Source organism: Leptosomus discolor, chromosome 11, assembly GCF_034619465.1.
Source record: "Leptosomus discolor isolate bLepDis1 chromosome 11, bLepDis1.hap2, whole genome shotgun sequence".
NCBI classification, from domain to species: domain Eukaryota; kingdom Metazoa; phylum Chordata; class Aves; order Leptosomiformes; family Leptosomidae; genus Leptosomus; species Leptosomus discolor.
This window is the reverse complement of record NC_141401.1, coordinates 16,807,090-16,833,379: the sequence shown is the minus strand read 5'-3', so window position 1 is coordinate 16,833,379 and position 26,290 is coordinate 16,807,090. Positions and strand designations below refer to the sequence as shown.

Below are 26,290 nucleotides of genomic sequence, written 5' to 3'. Positions count from 1 at the left end.
AAAAGTCAGTACCATCTTCAGGCTGTGTGCTGTTGTCATCCTGAAAGTTACAGATGTTGGGGCTTTCCTGTCATAACCCTGCATCTCCAGGGGACGTCACTTGGCCACAGCAGCCTCTATGGAGCATGAGATACCTTGTTAGCTGGCTCAGTAATGGTTCAAAATTTGGAAGTGTTTTTTTTTCCAGTCTTGGTGTACCTGTGTACCACCCGTACCTGTCAGCCTCCTCTCTCCTAAACCCACGGTGCTGACAGGATGCACCACTGTGATTTGATTTTTTTTTTTTTTTTTTTTGGGGTGGTACCTCTGTTTTTACCTGGAATGAAGTCAGATGCTCAGCTCACTTCTCAGTGACTGGTCAGGTTAGATTTTAACCCTCTTGCTGCTGCTGGTGATAAGTGCTCTCTGGCAGGGCTGTGGGAATGGCAGGTGGAGTCGAGCTCCTGGCAGCAGCACCACAGCATACTTCCAAGCGTCAGGTTAGAACCTGTGCCCTGGTGGATGGCGGGAGTGCCAGATGAGTGTGACTCACACAATGGCGAGGCCATGGGAAGAACGTGCTTACGAGCACCTTCCCTGCACAGTCTGAGTGCTGTAGCATGGAAAGATGAGTGTAACCTAGCTGATACAGCAGTCTTGGGTGAATAAAGTGGTTGATGTGGCGACTGTAATCTTCAATCTGAAGATTTAAAAAAGGTCAAGGAGGCAGTTTGGGAAAAAAATACTGTTTTCTTAAAATGGACTCTCCTTTCTTAATTAACAGCATCCTGCTGCTGTTTTGGGCTGTTCTGCAGAGGATACCAAGTTTCTTTGATTTGTGGCGTTTCATACAAGTTGATGGTATCTTGGAGTGGAGCTCTTGTTTTATCTCATTGGCTAAGAACAAGATAGTTTAAAACACAAAGGCATCAAATAGTAACCTGCACAGTGGTATGAGTGAACTGTTTTAAATATAGTTTGTCCTTGCCCCTGGCTCTGGGTATAAAATAGCTTTAAGATGACCTGAGAAAAGTAACGTAATTTCTGTCTTTTCTCAGCAGTGTTTGCTTCTCCACCCCTTGTGTAACCATTTAGTCCCAGATGGTATCTTGACACACTCTGTGTAGATGATGCATACAGAGATGAAGTTGTCCTTGTTGCTGTCTGCAACAGCTAATCATTATTGAATTTTATTTAGTAATTTACACCTGCCAATTAGGATCCTTAGTGTCTTCATCTGATGAGCATCTGGGTTTCAGGGGGAAGTTTACCAAGCAAGCTGGCAAACTCAAACTTTATGCATATATGCCTTAAAAGCATAAGTGCACACAGTTCTTTCTATTTCTGCTGTTTAGTGCTCACCCGGTAATGCAGACTGCTCGCTGATCACTTACTGTTGCCTGTACAAGAGGAAGCTAAATTAGTGCCTGTGGTGCATAGCTGGTGTGCATATTCTGGGACTTCTGGGCAGCACCCACATGTGGTAGGAAGCCAAGTGGAAAAATAGGAGGAAAGAAGACTCCGTATCGTAACTGTGAGCTGTTTGGCGGTGTTGCATGTATTTTACTCATTTGTAAGAATAAAACAGGGGAGAACTGTGCTCCGCTCTGTATGTACTGCTACAAGGAGGTTCAGTTTAAATGAGCAGGCAGGATGGAAACATCAGCCACACCTTTCCTTGCTGCTAGGGTTGGGGATTAAAGTCTGACTTTGAAAGCATGACTAAAGCTGCATTGGCAATGTTCTGTAGTAGTGATGATGCAAAATAAATGGTAGTGTCTTAAGTTTGGTGTGGGGGATGAGAGATGTGATAAACTGCGCAGCACCAAGAAGGGCGAAATGGTCGAGTGAATCCACGTGATAAAACGATCCAATGTCTTGTGTTCTTTGTCATTGCAGTACTTTACTGGCCTAGAGTGTGGACACAAGTTCTGTATGCAGTGCTGGAGTGAATATTTAACTACCAAAATAATGGAGGAAGGCATGGGACAGGTAAAATGTCAAGTCACCTACCTCATGACTTACGGAAATTCTGTGTAGTGGAGAGGAGGGTGAAAGAAAGGGGAGAATCCTTCCCTACTGAGGTTTAAAAAAACAAAACAAAACAAACCACAAAAGAACCTCAACAACAAAGAAAACCCAAGCCTGAGATCTTTGTGAGCTGCATTCTTTGCCACAGGTGAAGCTGGAGGGAGCTACATGCAGTTAGTGCAGGTGTCTGCCCTGGGTGGGAGGAATTGTGCTGTGCACAGTAGCATGTCTAGGAAGTGATGATAGAGTCAATGTACTATTTTTGCTATCTATTGTAGTGAAGTCTGTTGCCTTGGAATTCTTTGTGATGCAAAAATAGGATAAACACTGTTCCGTTTTGTCACCTTTTTCTTTACAGACCATTTCATGCCCTGCTCATGGCTGTGATATCTTAGTCGATGACAATACAGTTATGTAAGTATGAGGAGTTGCTACCTCTTGGCTTTCCTCTCTTTTTTCCATTTTGTTACTCATATGCTATTCAAATGTACTGGCTTATAAAAAACTGCTTAGAGGCTTGAAGGCAGCAGAGTGGTTGGTCTTGAACTGTCTATTTTGATCCCAGTATGTCTCTTAACTTCCTGTTTAGCTCTGAAAAACACATGCCACAGTCTTTCTTGGAGGAAAAACTCCTTGACCAATTTGGTCAGCACAACAGCAGGATAAATGCCAGGCAGTCTTTCCAAACCCTGTTTTACTGCTTTGTGCAATTTGTTTCCTTTGATTTATGTAGGAATTTAGGACTTCCTACCTAGGTCAACCCACTGGTTCACCAAGTCCTATAGCTGTAGTTAATCTGTGAGTCAGAGGAAAGAAGCCCTGTGTACAGTCTGATGTAGGGTGTGTTTTATGCACTCTGATAGAAAGCAGTTGACCCTCAAACGTAAGATTTGATGAAGCTGGTATGTCAGCCTGTGTCACTTTGCTTATTAAGTTGTCCAGCTGTAGGATGACTGCTCATACATGGTGGAGCAGTGAATTCCATCAGCTTCCTTCTCTTTTATATTGGGTGATGTTATTGCATGAGTAATATCCTTCATAATTCTGAACCTTGATTAAGTTCATTTTAATTCTTCATGCTAAAAAGCATCTAAATAGAAGCTTATTCTGTTACCTTATTCCTTCCTTCCTGAAGTCTGACTCACTCATTGATATTAATTTGCTGGTTTTTATATCAGTTGCTTTCAGACTAGTGATTTCCCATATCCCTCTGCATTAGGTGCTCTATGTTAGTCATGAAGTGTAGGCTGGGTAGATGTAGAAGTAGCTGAAATGTTTTCATGCCCTGTTGAGGGGTGGTTTGTGGAGTTCAGCGGGTGGAAACCGAACTGAAGTTGGTGTAATATCTTGGGTGACTTGATTGAGATTTTTGTTTGCTGGAGTCTGAACTCAACTTGTGGTGTTGTATACTCAGCAGGAAATTTCTTGAGTGTTTTCTTGATTGCAGCAGTTCAAATAAGCTGTTCAAATAGTGCATGTAAAGGAGACTAGCTGAAATCGTTGGAGGCCATGGTGGTAGCAGTAGCAAGGAAAGGATGGAAGAAGAGGAGAAACAGCAGTGGCTTTTGTTGCTATGGCTTCTGTTGCTATTGCTTGATATTAGTAGTAGGTCTGACTATCCTTATGTTTCAGTCCATGGCTTTTATAGCACAGAAAACCATGACACTGGGGTGAATCTGTGCAGTCTTCAGCTCACGCTATGTGCTGTGGGATTCCCCCTTGCCTAGAAATGGCAGAGATATCTGGGGCCTGCAGTAGTAACGTGGCATCTAGGTGGTAAAACAAACCAATTCCCTTTGTCAAAGTAAAAATCTAAGTGCTTTGTAGAGGTAAAAATCCGCCTTTCCCTAATCTTATGGGGGACACCTGGAATGTCTGGGGGAGGGAGGTGAATTTTTTTGCAAAAGCCTAATGCTTTTCTTTTAAAAGCATAGATGGACAACTGTGGCAATCTTATGAAACGGCATGAATAAAAATGCAAGTAATCCCAACTGGAATCTGCACCTCCTCCATGTCTGTAGTTTTTCTCTTTTTAGGTCTTTTCCTTTTTACAAAGCCTTTAGCTGTAGGTTTCCAAGATGTAGGAACGTAAGATTAGTGTGCAATGTATAGAGATAGCGGTTTCTTTATCCATCAGAAAATAGATAGGACAAGTTATTAATTTCCTCCCGTCTCGGTACTTGCCCTCAGCAAGGCAGTACATCTCCAAGTTGAATTCTCTCTATATGAGTCCATACTTAGCAATTCATAGGAGTTCCCTGGATTTGTGAGTATTTAGCCAGCTTATTGTCCATTTTCCTTGTTACTGTTGAGCTTAAGTAGGAAGTTGAAGAGAAGGGTCCCTTTCGGTTCTTTCAAGACCTTCAAACTGGCCAAAGGTAATCTGTCTCTATCCCTTGTTCACCCTTGCTGATGCTGCTGGTAATGGCTTTAACCTCCATGCCAAGTTGTTGATTTCATTAATAAGCCAGGCAGGCTGCCTTCATTACCGGCATGTCTAACTGCTGCTGCTTGCGGGTGGCAGCAGTCTGGTAGTGAACTCTGAAACTCCACCCACTTGGTGGGAATGGATGGATTTTGGGTTCCTGAATGGAAGTCAATATGGAGTGCTGCCTAATTTTTAATCTTCCTTTGCATAATTGCATATACCACTGCTGCTGCATCATGTCAGAACATAGTAAGGTCTTGAAGTAATTCCTATGGGAGGGTGTTTGACTGACCTCTCATGTGATGTGTGCTTTGCTAATTCCACTGATTGGTGTCTTTTTGAGGAGTTTGCATTATTAAAATGGAACAGAAGTGTAAATCTGTGGTCTGATAAAGGATTGCTGCCATCCTTGGATGAATTTTTGAGATTGCGTAGTTCTGAACTGAGCTGCCAGAAGAGATCAAGGGTTAAAGCTTTTTTGCAAGCAGCTTGCTTTTCCAACCTGGCTTCTTCAGTGAGGTTGCTTCTTTTATAGCTTGGATCAGAGGAATGGTTTGTGGGTACTAGGGACGGGTTTCATCTCTTAATTTGTCTAGTTTTATTTATTGTTTGTCAGAAGACAGTAAGATTCAGAGCAGAGCTCTTGAAGGTCTTGACCTGAGTGGTGCTGTGGAAGTGCTGTTGAACCTAGAGCAGGTGAGGTGGCTGATATGGAGGGATCATAGACAGTTTGGTAAGCAAAAAAAGAGCCAATTGTGTACTCCATGTGCTCAGGTTAGTTATGGCATTACTCTTCATCTAAATTTCCAGTTCCTGATATGTACATGTAATACAGTAAATTTTAAGGTGATGTTTATTATGTCTAGAAGCCTAGATATGGAGTAAGAAAGTAAAATTTGTAATTCGTATTACAATTTCAATTTGGTTTTTTATCCTTCAATAAGTTTCACTACAAAAATGCGGGCTTGCCATGGACATGGGCCTGAAGAGATGCTTTGTCAGCTGGTTTGTTTTATTTTAGCACTGGGAATTTGGCTTCCACGTGCTATGTTTATGTAATAACCAGCATGTCATTTGGCGAGGAGCTCCCCAGACTGCTAGGGGCTAAGATTTATGCAACATCGCATCATCACATGCGCTGTTCTTTAATGAATGTTGGCATGATAACATGCAGAGTACACTTGGGTTTGGATGCACCCTGAAATGGCTAATCTATTAATTTCACTATTTATATGTGATATGGCCTATATAAAGCTTTATTCCACAGTATGATTTAAAACAGAAGTACTGCTAAGTGTGTATTAGTCCAGATTTATATATATGCAGAAGACACTTCAGTCATAACTAAAAGACGTATATAGAAGTGCTCAGCAAGTCATATTTTTTTTGAATGTATCCAAGCTGGACAATCTGCAAAAGCCAGCTGGGTCGGTGTGTCCAGGAGAAGGGTGGTCACTGTGCCTTTAAAGGATTCCTGTCTGGTTATTTTTCTTCTGCTCTCCCACTTCAGAGCTGACTGACTTAATTTAAAGTTAAAAGTCAATGTCGTGTACATCCTCTGTGATGTTGCATTTAAATCAACTTTGTTTTTATGGTAAACAGATTAAAACAACATTAACTTTTAAACTGAAGCTGTAGCATCCTGCTGAAACCCAGATAACGTTAGGTCTACCAAAGTTATTAATTGTTCTGGAGGGTTTTTTAAAGGGATTTGCCACAACGTGCTAGTTTAATGTAAACGAACTAATCAAATGGTTTGCTCTGTTTCTTGGGCTCTTCAGGAAAGTGTTTTTAAATAAAAAAAACCCGCACCAAGAGGTTCAGTTCTTTTGAACTGCTGAGCTTTCAGTATGATTCTGAAGCTAATATTAGAAGTTAAATATTTGTAGTTTTCATAATAATATAATAAATGAACTAACAAATAAATAGAGAACAGGTAGGTATGAAAAAGGACCTGCCAAGTGTAGAAGGAGGAATCAAAACCATTTGTCTTAAGTTAGTGGCTGTGTAGAAAATGAATTTTCTACTGCAATAATTTTTCTGTTTCTTCCCTTTCTACAGGCGTCTGATCACAGATTCCAAGGTTAAATTAAAGTACCAGCATTTAATAACCAATAGTTTTGTAGAGGTGAGTTTTTATTTGAAATTTTTAGTGGCTTTTAAGTTGTTTTTGTCTTGCACGTGTACCAAACCAGAGAAGTGAGGCTTGTTTATAACTGTAGAGCAGGTTTTTTCACATAATCTCTAATCAAAGTGTGGCTACAAGTTAGAGGCTTTGCAGGGGTGATTTTATAGCCTACAGCCTGATTTTATAGATAGAGAGAACACAAGTTGTTCAATATATACAGGTGCTTTTAGCAAACTATTAAGAGCTTTGCAGCCTCAAAATCAAAATAAACTTGAAGAAAGGAACTTTAGAAGATTTTTTACACTGTCCCAATTTCTCAGTTGTATGTGTTCAGATTCGCTGTTGAGCCCAGTAGTAAGTTAGTTGTTACTGGGATCAAGCTTTCACTCCTTGTTCGAAGTGATGTATGCAGTGGTCTTTGGGGTGGTTTTTGCATTGGTTTGTTTTTTGGCAACACTGGAGCTAAGCATGTGTCGCAGACTGAAAGACTTGACAAAAGTCTAGCAACGCAGACCCATACCTGGCTGCAGTACAGCAGGAACAGGTGATGAGATGATGTTCAAGGGGAGTTAGAAAACGGTGCTTGTAGAAAGCTAGTGTACATGGTTCGTGAACAGTTCAGAAAGGCTGTTGCAGCGGTGGAACAGAGATGGGAGTTGCAAACAACTTGACAGATGCCTTTTTCAGTCTCATAGATTCGTACTCTTCAACTATTTCTCTCTGGGTGAGCTACGAGGTCAGCAGAAGTGTTTACGCTCCTCATCTTTCCTAAGAGGCCGTCTGACAGTGAAGAGTTGACTGTCATCTTCCTGCTTGCTTTCAGTAGAAAGAAAGTAAATGCATTGAGGAGGCAGCATTCTTATTGCAGAGGACTGGTGAGATAGGAAGGAATGTGACTGAAGGTCATGGTTGAAAGGATAAAAAAAGGGATGAAGGGCAGGTAGCATCCTTGTGCAGCATCCTTTTTCTATTATGTTTGTGTGTTTTTTGCTTTATTTCATAGTGTAATCGACTGTTAAAATGGTGTCCTGCTCCAGATTGCCACCATGTTGTTAAAGTCCAATATCCTGATGCTAAACCCGTTCGCTGCAAATGTGGACGTCAGTTTTGGTAAGAACAATCAAGTAAGATGTTGATACTGCTTTTTACTTACTACTTTGAAAGTGTATTGGTATGTATTACGTAAGTCTTTATGTTGGGATGCGGTTTAGATGGTGGGAGGAGGATGGGGTGGGCTTCAGATGGTAAGCCAGGATTAAGTACAGCTGGTTGCAAAGCCCATCACTATGTAGTTGTTGCTTTCTGTCTTGGGCTTCATTTGACATGGAGCAGCTTTTGCTGAGAGACGGCCTTTAGCTGAGTGGTTTCAGATTAGGTGAGGTTCTTGACTGCAGGCAGTGTAGAAAATCAAAATGTATTGAGATATATACTGCTCTGCAATGGGCATTGAGGGATTGGAGGGTTCGGGTGGGGGTTTTTTTAATGGCATGTTTAATGTTTCCTTAGGAGTAGCTTTGGTCTTTCAGCAGAACAATCCAGAAGAAAACTTCCATGGTGTTAACCTAGTCCAATAAAAGTATAATCATCTGCCCTAATTACTTATTTTTCCCTTTCTTTCACTTACAGCTTTAACTGCGGTGAAAACTGGCATGATCCTGTTAAATGCAAGGTGAGTGTATCAAAAAGTTCTTTTCCATCACAGAACGGTTTAGGTTGGAAGGGACCTTAAAGATCACCTGGTTCCACCCCCCTGCCACGGGCAGGGACACCTTCCACTAGACCAGGTTGCTCCAAGCCCCGTCCAGCCTGGCCTTGAGCACTGCCAGGGAGGGGGCAGCCACAGCTTCTCTGGGCAGCCTGTGCCAGTGCCTCACCGCCCTCACAGGGAAGAATTTCTTCCTAATATCTCATCTAAATCTACCTTCTTCCAGTTTGAAACCACTATCCCTTGTCCTATCACTACCCTCCCTGATCACGAGTCCCTCCCCACCTTTCCTGCAGCCCCCTTTCAGCACTGGGAGGCCCCTGTAAGGTCTCCCCGGAGCCTTCTCTTCTCCAGGCTGAACAACCCCAACTCTCTCAGCCTGTCGTCACAGGGGAGTGCAGGACCTTGCACGTGGCCTTGTTGAACTCCATGAGGTTTGCACGGTCCCACCTCTCCCGCCTGCCCAGGTCCCTCTGGATGGGCTCCCTTCCCTCCAGTGTGTCGGCCGCACCACACAGCTTGGTGTCGTCAGCAGACTTGCTAAGGGGGCACCCGAACCCGCTGTCCGTGTGCCTGACAAAGATATTAAACAGCACTGGATGAAGCATCACGAAATGACCACAACCCCCATTCTGCATCCTCCCTGTGCCACCTTAGTGGGGAGGAGGTAGAAGGGTCAGGAATGGAGTGAAGTTGAACCTATGAAGGAGGAGTTCAGGGAAGATGTTTTTAGTTTTGTCTCTTTTTTTTCTCACCATCCTACTGGACTATTATTAATTGGCAGTAAGTTACATTAATCTTCCCCAAGTCAAATCAGTTTTGCCCATGACAGTAATTGCTGAGCAATCTCTCTGCCGTTATCCCAACCCAGAGCTTTTCCATCCTCTTATCCCCCTAAATAAATATCCCCCTAAACGAATGAATGACTTGAAAAAGTATAAAATCAATTTATGTGCAAGATGTAGAAATAAAGCACAAGCTTTGAGCTGTTGACTCCAAGAAGCATAGTAGTTCACCTGTTTAGATCATAGTGTGAGAAGAAGCGGTGAAATCATGCTGGATGCCTTTAGGATGCCTCAAAGTTGGACCTTGTGAAGGAACAGTGCCTCAGCCAGATGGGGAAATGTCTGGAGGAGGCGGCTGTTACAGCTGTGACCCCCTGAAGAGGAATGAAGGTGCTTCAGAAGTGAATGCTTCACTTGACAACAAGCATTCCTGTACTATGTGTTTCTGTAGATGTTCAGTGCTTTGGCAGCTTGTGGTTTGTTGTACTGAAGGAATTAATTTGGTCCTGGGACCTGCTGCTGTGCGGTGAACTCTAGAACTGGCCGTGCAGCTGTCAAAAGCTGTAATCAAGCCTGGGATCCTGTGGCCCGTGCAGAGCTCACAGACTGACGTGTTTCATGCCTTGGGGACAGAACAGTCTGCGTCCTAGTGACAAATGCAAAAAAGCTTCCTTGGGGAGAGGGGAGGGAAACCTCACCAGAAGTTTTGCATGGTTTAGCTGGTCTTTCCAGGCTGGATGTGGTCAGGTTATCTAACAGGTGTGAGCAGTCTTTTGCTTTTGTTACTTGCATTCATTTGATAAAGCCATGTTCTCAGTAAGGGTCAAAGAGGGGAGGAAAAAAAAAAAGGCATAAGGTGAGCATTGCAAGCCTAAGGAAAAACTTGGCTTGATGTAAAGCTAGGCGTCACAGAGGGTCTGACTGCAGATCACTGTTAGTGTCCTCTATTATTATTATTATTAGAGTCCTGTGATAAGCTTGTGTTAATTGAACTTAAGAACTGCAGACTTCATTGCTGAAGTGTTTGTGTTTAGTGATTGTGCTCGCTGGATCAGGATGGTGCTGCAGAAAATGTCTGCAATAAATTAGTTGCCATTTGCACCAACACCCCCCCATATTCCCATGTGGTTGCGTGTACCTTACCTTCATGTAAGCAGCTTGGGAACATTTACAGTTCCTCTATTTAAATGTAACTCTCTTCATTTTTCTAACAGTGGTTAAAGAAATGGATTAAGAAGTGTGATGATGACAGTGAAACTTCTAATTGGATTGCAGCAAACACAAAGGTGAGGTTTTTTCTCATACATAGACTTATCAGATGAAAAGGACAGCCTAATTCTTCTGTACTAGGATTATTTTTTCTGTTGCCTGTCATTGGTTAAGAGCAAGCCTTAAAATTCACAGTACACTGAAGTACTCTTGTTTGAAGAGCAAATAGGTGTTACTGCCTCAAATCAGGTGAGGTTCTTTGGGTTAAGTGAAGTTTGCTCTTGTAAAAAAGAGTTAATTGGAGACTCAAAGGAAGCTCGAGTTTTGTCTTTGGGCTCCTGTCTGGCACTGATGGCTTCCCTAAGCAAATCAGTTCCTCACTCCAAGGGTGTGAAACATGTTAACACCACCTGTGGCTTGATTTGGCTGTGATAATTTACATCTGCCTTAAAATCCCCTGGATTGGTCTCTTGAGGAGTTGTTCATTTCTGCTGGGCAGGATTCCAGATAGACACTGGTAGAACAGCTGTTAAGATTTTATTATGTAAATGTCTTCGTTCTAGCTAGCCCAACTTTGCCTGAAACTTCAGCATGTGTTCAGTTTGGGATGAATTAAAACAAAGGTTGGCATGGTGGCAAGAAAACAAAAGTGGCAGATGCCGTGGGGTGGGTTAGGAGCAGACCTGGGTCTCATGACCGCTGAGCCGGGAGGGTGGAAGAAGGTGGGGAGAGTGTGAGGAAATGGCTGCTTTGTTTTCTTAGCTCTGTTGTGTAACTGGTTAGTGGTATTGTTTGCAGCAGTGGCTGCTTCTTTCTGGGGCTGGCTCTGTGTTTTTCATTGAACTGGAATGTTGCATTATGGTGAAAGCAGAAACACCCATAGTGCTGAAACGCACAGTTAAAATCAGGCTGAAATTGTGCAGTCTCGGCTGCTTTTTTCAGTTTCATGGGCTGAGCCTTGTGTGGTCCCTGCTTGAAGGCTGAATGTTGCTCAATAAAGTGAACTTGGCTTTTTCTGACATGGGTGTGCTCAAAGATGTATTGTAGCTCAAGAACTGAACCAGATTTGTTCAACATTTGCTTGGTCTTCAGGTATTGCTCATGTTAAACCTGAGGAGGAGTAGCCGAGTATCTTGGAAAGGGCTGAGTGTAAGCACATGCAAAGCAGCTTTTAGCCTTGGGTATCAAATATTTGGGATGTCAGAATGGCCACAGCCCTATTTTTTGCCTGTGACAAAGCTCTCTGAGCCAGACAAGGAGCTGCTGCTGCCCCTCAGGGGTGTGATCTTGTTTATGATCTTAGGGCTCCCCATCTTCTACCTGCCACTACCTTGGCATATGCTGCTAAAGACCAAGATCTGAGCTCTCCTTGCTGGGTTTTGTTATGATGTTAATCTTTCCCTTGCAGGATTCAGTGCCCATTAAAAAGTCTGAAATGGTATATGTGTACATGTTATCTAGACCAAACATGAATAATGTGCCACTAATGTTGGCTGATTAGAAATAGGAAGCTACTGGTCTCTCTTTCAGACAGGAAGATGATGGTTTCTGCAGCTTGCTTGCCTGAAGACTTAGGCATAGACAGAAATATTGTGAAGATGGTAATTTTTTTTTTTTAACCAGGATCTAGACTTTGTCAGGTAGAAGCAGTGCTAGTGGATGGGCTGGTATTTAAAGCATAGCTCAGACTGTCAGAAATAGTATTGAATGGCCAGAATAAGAAGAATTATTTTTGTGGGAAACACCCATCCAGAGGACAATGAGGAGGAGAAGTGAGCATGGCCAAGCCATGCTGGCATCAGCTCAGCTTATCTGTTAGTTCCTGTAGTCTGGTGTCAGCAGCAGAAGAGCTGTTGTCCTTGAACATCACTGTCGAAGCCACTTCCTCTAATACCATATGAGATGCTCCTACAGCAAGAAAATACTTTGGAGCCCAGGCTGTACAGCAGGAACGGGAAGAAAAATAACATCAGGGTAATTACACCAGACATTTGAGCAAGCCAACTGTCCTGGAGTCTTGTGGTATCCATATCAATTGAATTAACTGAAGGACAATATCGCAATTCTCTCTCTGAACTGACGCTAGATTCAATTGAGGGGACAGTTGGCAGGAAACGTAACCCACCCCTTGTAATGATCTCTGCCTTCTTGTGGGCAGCAAGATGTGGAAGGTGGTAATTTCACGCTGCTACATTGATGAAGTGTGAGCAGTGCTGGCTGCTGGAACATGTGCAATCAGAGCTTCACAGCCTCTGGAGAAGTGGATCAGCCCGCCCAGAGCTGCAGGGCTGCTAGCCACCACCTCCTCTTGCCTGAATTGCCTGCTGGCCCTTGGCCAAAGGCACAGAGGAACCCAAGTGCCTGTCTGACAGTGACGCAGTCCTGCTGCTGTTCAGAGGGGAGCCAAGTAAAATGCTTTCCTGCCATAGTGTGAGGTTGTAGCCATACACTGGGATAGGAACTGCACAGTTGGAGTGTGCAATACATCTGTCCTTACTCCGTCTCTGTACTATTTTTAGCAGGAAAACGGGGCAGTCGTGTTTGGGGAGGGATGTCTTGTGCCTTCACAGCTGTTTGCTTCAGTGACTGCAAGTCAGAGCCCAAATTTGGTGTTGAATTTCTTCATTTTGAAGAACCTAAAGGGAATTGGATCAGGTACCATCAGATGCAAAAATCCCTGTTTTCAGTGGGAAAAACTCTCCAAGTAAGTCCATTGCTACCATGGTCTCCATTAAAGTTTCTAGCTCTTGAAAAGTGCTTTCTTGAGTCCTCCACGCATGATGCTGATCTGCAGCCCTGTCCCATATGGTCTCCATTCAGGGAGGAAAAATTACTGTCTTACCAAGATGAAGGTATAAGAGAAAAATACCAGTCCACCTGGAGTGTGGGCTTGAAATCTGGCTAATCCTTTGCAGCAGGAGAATGTGAGATACATTTGTTCCAGCTTGCCCTGGGAGACAGAATAGGAGAGGAAAATTAGGCAATTGTTGGATGAGGGAATAGAAAAGTGAAACCTGGCTGAATTGCTTTCTGTTCCCAAACTGGAGTGATGTGATGCATTTTTTGATGAATTATGTAGAATGGTCTGAATGAAAAATGAGGAGATTTGAGTAGTGAGTTCTGTGCTTTCCATTTTTTTTTTTTAATTTTTCATTCATTTATTTGCACTTAGGAGACCTGCACTAAATTCTTTCTGCTTACACAAAAGATACAGCCCTTGCAGCGGAGTGTGCTGGAGTAGATGGCCTTTTACTTAAGCTACTTCCACATATGAGTTCAGCTTCACTAAATTAACTTACATTTGAGATAAACTAATGCAAGTTCTTTATCAAGCTTTTCATTCTCAGGTTCTTGCAGAGAAGGGTCGAATAGTCCAAGGTTTTGCACATTTCTTTGTTTTTCAGTTTAATGTACAGACTTGGTCCTTAAATAGTTCCTTTCTTGAATTAAAGTAGTCAGGTTTCAGGTATTTGGTTTGTGTGGCTTTGTGAATAAAGAAACTGCATAGATCCATTACTTTTGTTAAATGGACATTCAAAGGAGTTAGAAATTCAGAAAACTTGGGTTTGTACATTTATTTTGGGCTCTTAAGGTGTATCAAGGCTATCGAAAAGGAGGAGGGGAAACCTGTTTCAAACCTGAGTTTCAATGACGTTAATCTTTCTGCGTCTTAGAATGCTAAAGGAAGAACAGCAAAGATGCTAACGGTGCTGGTCTTCACCCAAGGCACTGCTTTTTTTTGTTGTTGTTGAAGTTAAATTGGTGTTAATGAAAGGTGTTCATCTGATAGTAAAAATGCCCCTGCCTTACTGCTTTTGGCTCCTGGCATGTCACCATCTCATTATCTTCTGGGCTAGACAGGGCTTGAATGCCTGATGTATAACACAGGCAGATTTTCTTCCTCCAAAAAAGCTATTGGCCATTTTTCTCCTTTAAGCGAGATAAAATGGCACAGACCCAGTTCTGTTCCTTTTAGGTCAGTTTTTAATGTCTGAACACGCGCTCCCTCTGTACTTTCTGGAAGTCCTATATTTGTTCTAATGCGTGGAAATTCTGGCAGCCTGCTAGATCCTCCCTGGGCACTAGCATCGAACTTTGCTCTTTCATTTCTCACCAGCGTAGTTTTGTGCCAGAGCTGCAAACAGCATCTTTCCTCAGATGTCAAAGTGCCATCTTTTCCTCTCAGATGAGCAAGTGTTTAAAATACCTTGCGTTGCTCCATGACTCTAGGTGTTGTCATGGTGTGCTGTTTTGTGCTAACCATAATCAAGTTCAGTGGTTTTGGGTTTTGGTGAAAAGTTAAAAAATCCTGGTGATAGTTGAGGATTCTTTCTTTTTTTTTAGGATGGGTTGTAGGTGAAGGCATCACTGTGAATGTGGCCGGGAGGCTGATGTACACCAGTTGCCTCCAGGAGTTCCAGAGAGGACTAATCTGTTTCACCTGCCCTGAAATATAAAATGTTTCTATTTAGCCTCCTGTTCATAAAACAGCAGCTGAGGTGTATGGTGGTTTATGTACATGCAGCCTTTTACAACAAAATAGGGATTGTTCTCCTTTGCCAGGTTTGCCCGGACTTTTGTTTCAAAGTGCAGTGTGTAAGCACAACACCGAATTGTTCAGAGTGAACAATGTTAATGAGGTCACTTCTGCATCACGGCATGACAGATAACGTGCGGAGTAATCTAATGGCTTATTAATTTGGTTTGCTGGCTATTATATTGTTGTGTAGCCGTAATTCTCAGTAAGATCTTCCTTCCCTATCCCCCTTAATCTATAAATCTCTCCCACTCCTTGCGTTGGTGGCTTGAGTAGTTGCTGCTTTTTTCTTTCCGCTGGTGTTCAGCATTTCTTTAGTATGTTCTTCTCATGGCTTTTCCTTAATTTTTGATAATACACAACTTCTACGCTTTCACACAACTTCATCGATCTGTAGAGCTTACTGTGTAATCTGTCTTCCCTGTGCTTGGCTTGACAGGTGTATAAAGGCTTGAAAAGGATGGCATTCTCTGTAATAAAAGGGCTGTAATTAGGCTGCTCTTGTTCTAGTTTGCATCACAGGGCTAGAAGCGCTAAGCACTGTGCAGTATTGAGCCACTGAAGAGCTTGGTCTCATCCTCAAAGGCAGGAGAGCAGACTGTCAGTACTCCTAATTGAGCCTAGTTGTGAATGAGGGTGGCCCCACATCCTTGTTGTGAGGACGTGTCCTGCTGCACCTCCCCAGCTTGGCAGGTCATCTGGGAACGGTTTCTCTCTTCTTCCAGTTGTGGGATTTTCCTAAGCAGGAGTGATCACTGCAGCTGTTTGTTGGATTAGCCGTGTCTTCCACCACGGCGCGTGGATGTCGGCATCTCATCAGATGAGATGTGCTTGGAAGAAACTGAACAGCTCTGCAACCACCATCTTCTCTTGAAAAACCAGTCATTGCTGTGTGCCCCAGGGTCAGCGTTTGAGTGACAGGGGAGCTGTCATGATGTCACAGGCGTGCAGGGCCACTGTTCGTAGTGAAGTGCAACATGGCTGATGAGCAAATTGAGCAGGGATCTGCTCACTCTTGTGAAGGACAGTCATGGGATAAACCTGAATTTGGGTCCTGATGTGTTGGTGCAGGATTGGAAGAGGGAGGAGGGCTGCTTGGAAGTAGGTACTGCACTGGGTACTGTGCTCAAAGGAGAGACCAGTTTTGACTCTGAAGTTCACAGAACTGCATTGACTGACTAATTGGGAACAAGCTTACCTAGCTGAGTATCCATCCTATGGACAGCCCAAGAGGACATCTTGATGTTGTCCCCCCCCGAGAGGGCCAGCAAGGGAGCGACTGTGCTTTGTTTACTTTATTTGTAGTATAGTTACTCTGTTTGTAGAACAAACACAGGTGATGGAGAGGAAGGCAGGTCTGGAAAAATCCCCTTCTGTGCTTGCTTACTGTTTGAACCAGCCCCCACCCCCCCAACTGAACCAGAGCAAATAAGCAGCCATCTAGCGTGCAGTGTACTGACAGAGCGTGAGGGTGGGAGGAGAGGTGCGACTGCAGAAAGAAACATTCATCAAACTACTGGAGTAATTCCCCAAGCCTGGGGAATCTTTTTGTTTACATGACAGACATGGTCTTCTGGTTAGAAACAGAGCTTTGTCCTCTTATTCAGGCCAAGCCCTAGTGTGACCTGTTGATGGGATGGGAATGTTGCCCTTCTTGGCTGGACAGGAGGGCAGCACTCTCCAAAGAAGTGCTGTAATAGCATCTCCTTTCAAAGGAATGGCTCAGAAAAACCTTGCTGGTTGTGTGGGGTGTTGCCTGTTTCGACCCCGTCCTTAACCCTTCCTCTTCAGGATTAGGCAGTGAGACCAAAGCAGGAGTTTTGAAGAGGAAGAAACGATGAAGTGCTGTGCCACTGCTGGGAAGACCATAATTGTGAAGTGATTTAGGTTGGAAGTGAATGCCATCTTGATCAGCCCCCCAGGCCTTGAGATAAAACCATTTTCTGCAAAAACTTCAAAAATGCTGGTGTGGTTTGTAATGAGCTGGACTGAGGAACTGATCCAGGCTAAAACGGTTTTGGTTTTATTTTGGGGTTTTCTTCCTCTGTACTTGCTGCTTGATTTTAACCCAGTGTGTTCCTTGGCCCAGCTCTCGTGCAGCTGCATTGTGTCCTGGCACAAGAGAAGTGCCACAGGGGCAGGAACAAGCGGCAGAAGAGAGTTGGACTGGCTTCCTTCACTTGTAGAGGCAGCTTAGTATATTCTTGTAACCTCGGCTTCATGTACTTACTGGGACACTACAGAAATAATCTTTTATGCTCTACATGAGTTGAATATCATTTTAGGAAGTGGCCATATGCTGCTGATGTATGAGAATGATATTGGTGTTATAAAAAACCCAACACTATTCCCCAAAGATTTCCCTGTGCCGTACTGCTCTTTGATATCCTCGTATTTGTCAAAGGCCTCGCACCTGAAAGGGAAGCCCCACATGGGCTTTTGTAGAAAATTCTTCAGTTGAGGTGTCACATGAAGGGGAAAAAAGGGACCTGATGGGAAACATGGAAATGCCCCAGGAGGAGAAGTGTCTCTTTAGCTGACAGAAGCTTCTTTGAAACACGCTACATTCTTTCTGCACATTTTCAGATACTTTTTGGATGGCATTTTACAACTCCAGGTGTCTTGGATTGATAACAGCATGATACCAGCTTACTGTTAGGATTTTTCAGTTGGAGTACTGAAGTGGCCTGAACACTTGATGGTGAGGAAAGCCAGATGCCTTCTCCTGGGCTGTTACAGACTGTCACTACTATTGTGATTCTGGAGAAGGTCATGATATTACCCATGCAGTGCACCACTATGATAGCAGCGTAGATAAAATGCGTTATTCCGTAGGATTGTTTTCCTATCTAGCTGCTCCAATTTTGGAAATATTTTAAGTCCTGACTCGTAAGAGGATCTTGGTGATCAAAGGGAAGAAGTAAGTCACGCATTTCACTTGACATGCTATCTCTTACTGCCTTGGGAACCCTTCTAACTTCACAAGACTGTTGTGGGTTCTGTGCTTTCCCTGCTAATGGTGCTTTCTGTGCTGTGAACAGGAATGCCCGAAATGCCACGTCACCATCGAGAAGGACGGGGGCTGCAACCACATGGTCTGTCGGAACCAGAACTGCAAAGCGGAGTTCTGCTGGGTGTGTCTGGGCCCCTGGGAGCCCCATGGATCTGCCTGGTGAGTTCAGGGACGTGACTTGCTGGAAGGCAAGGAAGCTGTGATGCAAATGGCTTTGATTTAGACTGAAATCTGTGGAATTGGTGTCCCTGTTACAGGTACAACTGTAATCGCTACAATGAGGATGATGCAAAGGCAGCAAGGGATGCACAGGAGGTGAGTCCATAATGTTTGGTGATAAGGGAGATCACCAACCCTGTGGCGTCCTTTCTGCGAACCTATAAACTGGCCCTGAAGCATTTCCTGGATTTGGGCACAAATCCAAAAGACAGTTAAGTTCCCCTGCAGCTTTGGACTCTTGCCTCATGCCAGGAAAAAAGTTCCAAGCCATTTTAACCCAATTTAAAGAACGTGTTAACTCAGTTGTAACCTGTCATGCTGACTTTTGCCTGTGTTGTAGCAGCTCTTCACGCAAAGTTATCGTAATGCCACGGGTCTGAGACAACAATACCCACATCCTCCATCAAGTGTTCCTTACCGCAAAGTTCTTAATGCAAATCCTGAGGTGTTTAAAAACAGCAGAACTCTTGAATGTAAATAAACCAGACTGCTGTAATTCAAATAACTGTATTTGGAGTCTTGACATAAAAGAAATTGTGGGTGAAGTTGCAGCTACATTAAACTGTTTTGTGACTATGAATAGAGCCGAGCCCCTTTTTAATGGGGAGGGTTTGCATGCCGTGTGCTGCAGCTTGCAGAAATCCATTTCCTGCATCTGTCAAAGTACCATTAAAGCCGCCAAGAACCAAAGTATTTTCTGCAGCCCCTCCTCCTGCAGACAAGGATGACTTTGGCAGAGATGTCCTAGCTTTGTACAACCACAACATACAAGTTTATCTATGCCCATGTTGTCAATATTTACAGCTGATCTGTCAGTGAGAATAAGATTAATGGCTGTGTATTGAGTCACGTTGGTTCTCTTGTACTACTTAACACAGTGTCTTTCCCCTGCGTTATAGTCAGCGTGGCCTAGGCAACCTGAAATTGCCCTCTGAACACAAGGACGGTAATTGTTTAATTAGAATTCCTTATTAACAAAAAAAAAAGTGCTTCTCGCTGTTTGTTGTGACACTGGAAGCCTTTAAGTCCTGTAACTTGAGACTGAGAGGCTGAAATTCAAAACCGATGGGGTTTTAGCAATGGGATTCTATTTACTTTCAAGGTTGGGAGTGAGGGTGTCACAGCTGTGCTAGGAAGTCCCCTGCATGGCAGGAGCTGCTGTGGGCCTGGCCTCTCGTCTCCACACAAGTCAGGGTTAACAGTGCTGCATGAAGCGTGCTGTCTAAATCTGGCCAATGTGAGAGGAGAGGAAACACCTTTGGAAAGGAAGCTTGTTCTCATGGTCAGGAAGAGCCTCGTGAAGGGTTTACTTTGTTTTAACTATTTGTTTTCTTTTTCCTAATGGGAATTAACACAGCGATCCAGAGCAGCCCTGCAGAGGTACCTGTTCTACTGCAACCGCTATATGAACCACATGCAGAGCCTGCGCTTTGAGCACAAGCTCTATGCTCAGGTGAAGCAGAAAATGGAGGAGATGCAGCAGCACAACATGTCCTGGATCGAGGTGCAGTTCCTGAAGAAAGCGGTCGACGTCCTCTGCCAGTGTCGTGCCACACTCATGTACACTTACGTCTTTGCCTTCTACCTCAAAAAGAATAATCAGTCCATTATCTTTGAGGTAGGAGAAAACATGATTGTCAGGAGTTTGGATTACAAAGCTAGGCAAAATAGAGATTTAATGCTTGGAGAAGCTCTTGTCCCCAGTTTTACTCAAGTGAGTCTTATATATAGTCACAATAGTGACTTATATTATATTATAGTCACAATATTCTGTTGTGCAAAAGTTAGAGGCCCTGCTAGCAACGTGCAGCATTGTCTGCTGGAGGAGGAAGCAGAGTTACAAGATGCTGCCCTCTGAAACAAAGGGAGTGAGGTTCTGCCTTGAACTGGCAAAGGTGGCATTGAAGCTGAAATCTGGCTTTTTGACTTTCCCGGGTGCTGGCTTTTTTCCAAGGGTACTACCATTAAAATTGCAGCAGAAGGTCTAAAAGTGGAGGTCCAATCTGCTTCACAATTGAAACTGTTATCGACTATGATTTAGAGCAGTCCTTTGCTGGTCATGGTGTAGAACCTAAGCAGGATGGTTCTGTGCTGTGTGCTCAGCAAAGGGTGCACAGAACTACTGAGCAGTGGTGAAAGCTGTGCTCTGATGCTGCTCTGCATTGACCAGGAGTCAGTAGGGGCTTTGCCAGTGCTGGTAAAAAAAAAAAATAGGTGAGGGACAGAATGGGAGATGAATTGTCTCCTACCATGCTGTACCACTAGTAAGGAAAGGATTTTTTTAGGCTTGCCAGGATATCGTGGGTTGAGGAGGACATAAGACTTGCTGGTAGATAGGCACGTTATCATCTGATCAAATGAAGACATTTCAGCCTTTTCAGTCTTGTTACTAGAGTGTTACACACTGCATATCTAATCCTGCTTTTTATTTCAATACTGATTTCAGTTGAAGAAAAAAGTCTCTTCCTTTCCTTTCCTCCTAAAATACTACTTTCCTTTTTTTTTTTTTTTTTTTTTGTCTTTGCAGAATAACCAAGCAGACTTAGAGAATGCTACAGAGGTGCTTTCTGGGTACCTTGAGCGAGATATATCCCAAGATTCGCTGCAAGACATAAAGCAGAAAGTACAGGATAAGTACAGGTTTGTTTTTGAATAATGCTCTGTCTCAAAGCTGCCCGAGTACCTGTATTGCCACCCTGTGTGACAGGTAATGGCATGTGTACTTGCCAAGCTACAGTTTTCTCCAGAGCCATGTCCCTGGGAAGCTGTTTGCTGTTGGCCTTCTGCCATACACTGTGATCATCAGCTGGTCCCTGGGCATCTGAGAACAGCAGCAGCGGTGTCCTGCGCCAGCCCCTGAAGTCATCAGCGGTGAAGCCCTCACACAAATGCTGGCAGCGTGGTTTTGTCCCCTTGCTGGGACCAGCCCTCGGGGGAGGTGACAGCCTGCAGGGGGAGGCTCCCAGCTCTGCCTTGCATCTGCTCTGCTGAGCCGTAGCTAGAAGATTCAGTCCCATAATGGAAAAATCTTGTGACCAAAAGCAGTGGCTTTTCACACACTGCTGTTCCTGCACAGAAGGAGCATGTGGGACCTGCATAGTGAGGGGCAAAGAACAAGGAGTGGCTTTATTGTTCCAAGCTGACAGCTTCGGCCTAGGATGAGTTGCCATAAGAGAGCAATCAGCTCTTTTATTTATCTCTTGGATCCATTTGTGCAAGAGGTGGGTGTAGAAAAGCTGTCCTTAAAGAAGAGAGGGAGGGAGCAACCTGCCCAGCTGGGGAGGAGAGCAGAAGAACCAGGGTCCAGGTGACACAAATGCCAATGCGTTTTACAGTCCTAGGGGAACCGCTTCTGCACAGTGGAAAAATACAAAGCTGTAAATGCGGATGAGTCACAGGATTATGGCTTGCGTTTTTGAGGCATTTTGCCAGAGTCACTGAATTTGTTATGCCTAGCCTGGGGGGGGGGGGGGGGGGAGCCGAAGTAGGGTGAGCCGTAGTGACTGAGGGACTCTGGGGAGTGGAAGTAAGCTTTGGTGGGCCTGTGGCCCATTCTGCCATAGCCTGGCAGCATGGCTAGGGCTGGAGAAGACTTAGTAGACATGTTCTCTTTTGAGACATTTTGTGATTTACCAACTTAATGGTGGCCTTAAAGGGTGTCTCGGATCAAGCTGCTTGTTCACTCAAGTCCTTTGAAACTGGATGCTCTTCTAGGGATGGTAACACCTATCCAGAAGAAATTAAAACCTAATATAGCCTGAATTACCTGGAAATATAGTATCCCAAACCTGCCTTCGTGTTTCTGGGAAGAAAGTATGCATCTGTCAAGCCCATGCAGGTCCCTAATTAACTTGTTCAGTCATGTCTTAATCATGTCCTGCACGGTGCTGTTTGTGTACTGCTTATGGTGCACCGATGCAAGACTGGGAACAAGGATGTTACCGTGGTGGGTTTAAAGAGCTCTGGGATATTACAGGAACTGACCTCCTAGCTAATTTGGTTTCAGCTGTTTCAGTCTCTTAGCTTGCAAAGACATTTCTAGAAAACAGGATTAAACCCCCACCCCCAGCAGCAAAATAACTGAAGTTGGGAAAGCAGAAACTGTGTGTGTTTGCTATCACATGCTTCAGAAAATCAATGGGACTTTGTGTATGATGATTTCTGTTGCAACAGCTGATAGCAGTGAGAAGAGCCAGAACCGTTTTATTCAGATAAATCTGTTGGTCTGATCAGATACTGAATGGTAGCAGCATAAGGGCTGCAGGTTAAGGTGAGGAATTTCTGCCTGCGTGTTGGCGTGCATTGTGATCAAGGATAGCTTTCTGCTGAGAGATTCCTCCTGCGCACCTCGCCTGAGCGAGCAGAGGGGGGTTTGGCCACTGCCGAGCAGGCCTTGTTGCCAGCTGCGAGAGCCCCTTGAATGTCCTGGCTGATGTGTGTGCCTGAAAACTGAACCACACAATTCCCAGCAGGAACTGGTAACACGGCAGCTGGCTCCTGGCTCCTGGGTTCCAGTTTCTCATGTTACAACACACCACTCCAGGCTGGGCGCTGCCAAACTGTGAACTGGCTACACAGCTGTGCCCGGGACCTTGGGAGGTGTTACTGAGTCTTGTCTTGTCCCCCGCCTGCCTAAAGATGGTGCAGACGTTGGCATTGCCGCTGGAGGGGGTTTAATCCAGAAATGCCTGCCGCTTGTTTAGAATTTGCTTTTGGATACTTTAAATGTTTCTTGCTTTTTATCTTGGCTAACACCCCCAAAATGAACTTGGCATCTTTTCATATCACTTTTCCTCAGTATCTTTGATCCTGGTAGGACTGTACCCAACTTTGGGATCAGTTTTATTTGCAGCTTTGTCTGTTTAAATGAGTGTAGGTGGGAAGGCCCTGCAGGGCGCGGTGCCCCTCTGAGACCCAGGGGTTGTGATGCAAGGCAGAACTTGCACTCCAACCAGACCAGTAACCCTTTGTAGCCAGCTTCACCACTTCCATCTCCACCAGGATTTTGGAGGGGAGTAAAACTGGGTCAGTGGTCCCAAGGTTTTGCCCAGCTGGCTCCTGGATTTCTGTTGTCCTGATATGGCTCCGAGTAGGCACCACCCATGTTTGAGGAGAGCTTCATCCCATTTTGGGTGTCACTGCTAACCCATGCTCTGGCTTTTGCAAATTGTAGCTGCTGCTTCTTCCTTTTTCAGTTATTAATGGAGGTTTCTCAGCTGTAGGGGCTTTGGGGATACTTTTGCATGGGAAACTATAAATTTGCATGCTGTTTTTTCAGCCAGAGACCTGGAGTTGAGTGACTGGAGTAACTGAGTCTTAATTAGTGCTGTTAACAGGCTACAAATACAAAGTCCCTTCTCGGGGGAACTTCTCTTCTGGAAGTGAGGCTTGGTGTAGGTTTGTGTTGCTCAATGCTGGGGCTGAGCCGTGGTTCCTAACCTGCCTTTTCCGTGCTGTTCCTCTTTGCCGCAGATACTGCGAGAGTCGACGAAGGGTTTTGTTGCAGCACGTGCATGAAGGCTATGAGAAGGACCTGTGGGAGTACATTGAGGACTGAGACTGGCCCCGCATAAAACGAACTCTGAAACCTTTACCATCTAGAGTGCTCATGCGATTCAAATCAAACACAGACAAGGCACTACGCCTGTTACACCGCTGGTCTGTAGTACCGGGATTCTGTTTTGTTAACAGAAAATTTAAGTAAATTATATTGTAATAAAAAAAAGGTAGATAAACCATTGTGCAACAGTATTCTAGGCGGCCAATAAGAGTGTGACAGACGCACTAAAAAAAAAACCCTCCAACTTTAACTTGTAACGTAGCTTCATTCTCCAAGCCGACTCCTTTTTCTTTTCTATCTTTCTTTTCCTGTGTGTAGTACAGATGAAATTTAAACCAGTTTCTCGACACTGCTTTTCATGTCCAAACCAGCCATTTTGATGTTCTTTGGTAAGGGGGGGATGGCTCTCCCGCCCCCCTCCTCCTCTCTGCCACCCAAGTACACGGATGAATGTCGATTGGCTTGTTGTAATGATGATTCTTGGGGAGGGGAGGGGGGGGGGTACACAGCAAGGAAAAAAAAAAAACCTTTGTATATGACTTTTAAAACAAAAAGAGGACAACACAGTATTTTTCAAAGTTGTATATAGCGCATATGCATGGACAAAGAGCAAGCGTGGCACGTGTTTGCATAATGTTTAATTACAAAAAAATATTTATTCTTTAAAAATCTTCAAGATTATGTCTATTTGCTGTGCATTTTCTTTCAGTTTGATTATTTTTTGTTTTGTTTTGTTTTCCCTGGGATGGGGTGGGGGATGAGTGTGCTGGTGTAGTGAATTTTTTTTTTTGGGGAAGGCTTTTACCAGAGAAGTTGGGTTTCTTCTCTTCCTACAGTTCCTTTACGTCCACGGCCTCTACAGTTGTGTGTGCGTGTAGCCATTGCTGGTGACGGACCCCTCCCCTCGCCCACAGCTCCTGATGCTCGCTATACCCGTGTGCATTGCGTTAGCGACCAATGTGCGCTGTGAGTCAGGATGCTTTGCCTTTTTTTTGGCCCCAGACTGATAACCTGCCCAACTCCAACTCTGCTGATCCCATCCATGCACGCAGGACATGTGCTCTGAACCCAGAGGAAGGTGTGTGTGTGCTTAGAGTTTTATTTTGAATTCTGAGGCAGGAAAAGGAGGGGTATTTCACACCACTTCTCAAAAGACTTATGGAAAGATTTCGGCTGTGGATCTCCTCTCCCTCCCCCTTTCATCTGTCAAATGGACCGTTCCTTGCTGTTTAAGTTTCACTTACATTATAATGAGTCGTAACATTGAAAAGGAAAGATGATGGAATTGTCTTTGTGTTTGTTTTGGGCTCAATTACTGGGCGTACTGTCCTGGCAAATATTTAACACTCCATCTAGCGTAGTAGAAGTTGAAATCAGCGGGGTATTTTTCAATTAAAAGGGGAAAGAACTAATGAGTTAGCTACTGAGTCCATTTTTATGATTTCTGTAACAAGAGCTATGTTAAAGTAAACAATTGGTGGTGGTTTTATTAAATTTACTCCTGTATAGGAATTCCTTCTGTGGTATTTTTCGCCAGGCTAGTGTCCTCAAAGCTTTCTGCCAATCTGCCAGCTTCAAGGGGGAATAAATTTGCAAAGGGGTGAATTAAAAGGACAGATCACAGGCAGGTCTGTAACACAAAATGTTGTTCCAAGCTGGCACCTGAGTCACTTCAGCTCCCTCACGGATGAGTACTGACACTTCCAGCAACTTAGTTTTGTCCCTCTGTGCCTGCTCTCCCCTTCAGCTCCCCCTGCAATGGCTTATTTGCCCCTGGACATCACATGTGAGAGTATCCGCACCGCAGCCGGCTCCCCTGTGCTCTTCCTGCTGCTGCACCCCGGTGGGACCGAGCAGGGCTGCGTGGGTTGGCTCACAAAAATTCCCCATCCATGTATTCAAACGCTTTTCCAAGCTGCGTGCTCTGCGGGAGCAGGGCGGGCTGGGCAAGCGCCGAGTCTGCCTGCCTTGGGTTTTTACTCCCTGTTGCCCAAACTGGACGGGGGCAAGCTCTGACCCAAAGGAAACCCAGTTAACGGTGTCGTCAGTCTTGATGGCCGTTGGCAAACCGTGAGATAACGGTTGTTAAAGCCCTGTTCCGTGAGAGCGATCTGCTGGCGCTCCGCCCGCCCGCTGCCCAGCGCTCCCACTGGCACCGCCCGCCTGGAACCAACAACCGTCCCGCCAACAGCCCTGCGGGGGCAGCTCCGCGCCCTCCCCTGGGCAAAATGTAACGGAGGAAAAAACCCATCCCTCCCTCCGCCCTCCTGGGGGCCTGTAGCGCGGGGGAGCCCAGCCCATGAGGAGGGGCCGCGGCGGCAGCCGCCCCGCGCCCGGGCCGTTCCTCCTCCTTGGCGGCTGGGTCCATCTCACACCGCGGGGGAGCCGAATAAACCCTGCCCAATAAACTTCTCTTTTGTTATTTCATTAGTTAATTTGGTGGTTTTCATGCCAAACGCCGCGGCGGATCCAGGCCTGAGTCCGCGCCTTTCCTCAGTCCCCCCGCCGCCACCGCCGCCTTCCCGTCGAGCGCAGCGCCGCGCTCCTCTATGGTTACCCCGGAAGTGCTTGGGGGGGGGGGAGGTCGTCTGGTAACCGTGGTAACGGGGCGCTCCTTCCCGCCGCTGGAGCCATGGCGGAGCCGCCGGCCGCAGCGGTGAGGGGCCGTGTGGGGCCGGGCTGGGCTTGGGGGGCGA

At 44.9% G+C, this 26,290-nt stretch overlaps 1 protein-coding gene across 3 annotated transcripts in view; it reads left to right on the top strand.

Moving 5' to 3' along the window:
• ARIH1 (ariadne RBR E3 ubiquitin protein ligase 1) overlaps window positions 1-24,275 on the top strand; it is a 62,400-nt gene extending 38,125 nt beyond the window's left edge. Inside the window, exons 4-15 of one of the 3 annotated variants that reach the window (XM_086471836.1) lie at window positions 795-890; window positions 1,879-1,971; window positions 2,369-2,424; window positions 6,500-6,566; window positions 7,570-7,676; window positions 8,193-8,235; window positions 10,271-10,342; window positions 17,844-17,974; window positions 18,073-18,130; window positions 19,392-19,652; window positions 20,562-20,674; window positions 23,507-24,275. In XM_086471836.1, coding sequence (XP_086327962.1) covers window positions 795-890; window positions 1,879-1,971; window positions 2,369-2,424; window positions 6,500-6,566; window positions 7,570-7,676; window positions 8,193-8,235; window positions 10,271-10,342; window positions 17,844-17,974; window positions 18,073-18,130; window positions 19,392-19,652; window positions 20,562-20,674; window positions 23,507-23,591 — 1,182 coding nt within the window. In that variant the 3' untranslated portion in view covers window positions 23,592-24,275. Of the gene's footprint in view, window positions 1-794; window positions 891-1,878; window positions 1,972-2,368; window positions 2,425-6,499; window positions 6,567-7,569; window positions 7,677-8,192; window positions 8,236-10,270; window positions 10,343-17,843; window positions 17,975-18,072; window positions 18,131-19,378; window positions 19,653-20,561; window positions 20,675-23,506 lie in introns of all 3 variants that reach the window. The other 2 variants (XM_086471838.1, XM_086471837.1) reach the window with 2 other exon arrangements.
• Window positions 24,276-26,290: the final 2,015 nt, after the last annotated feature.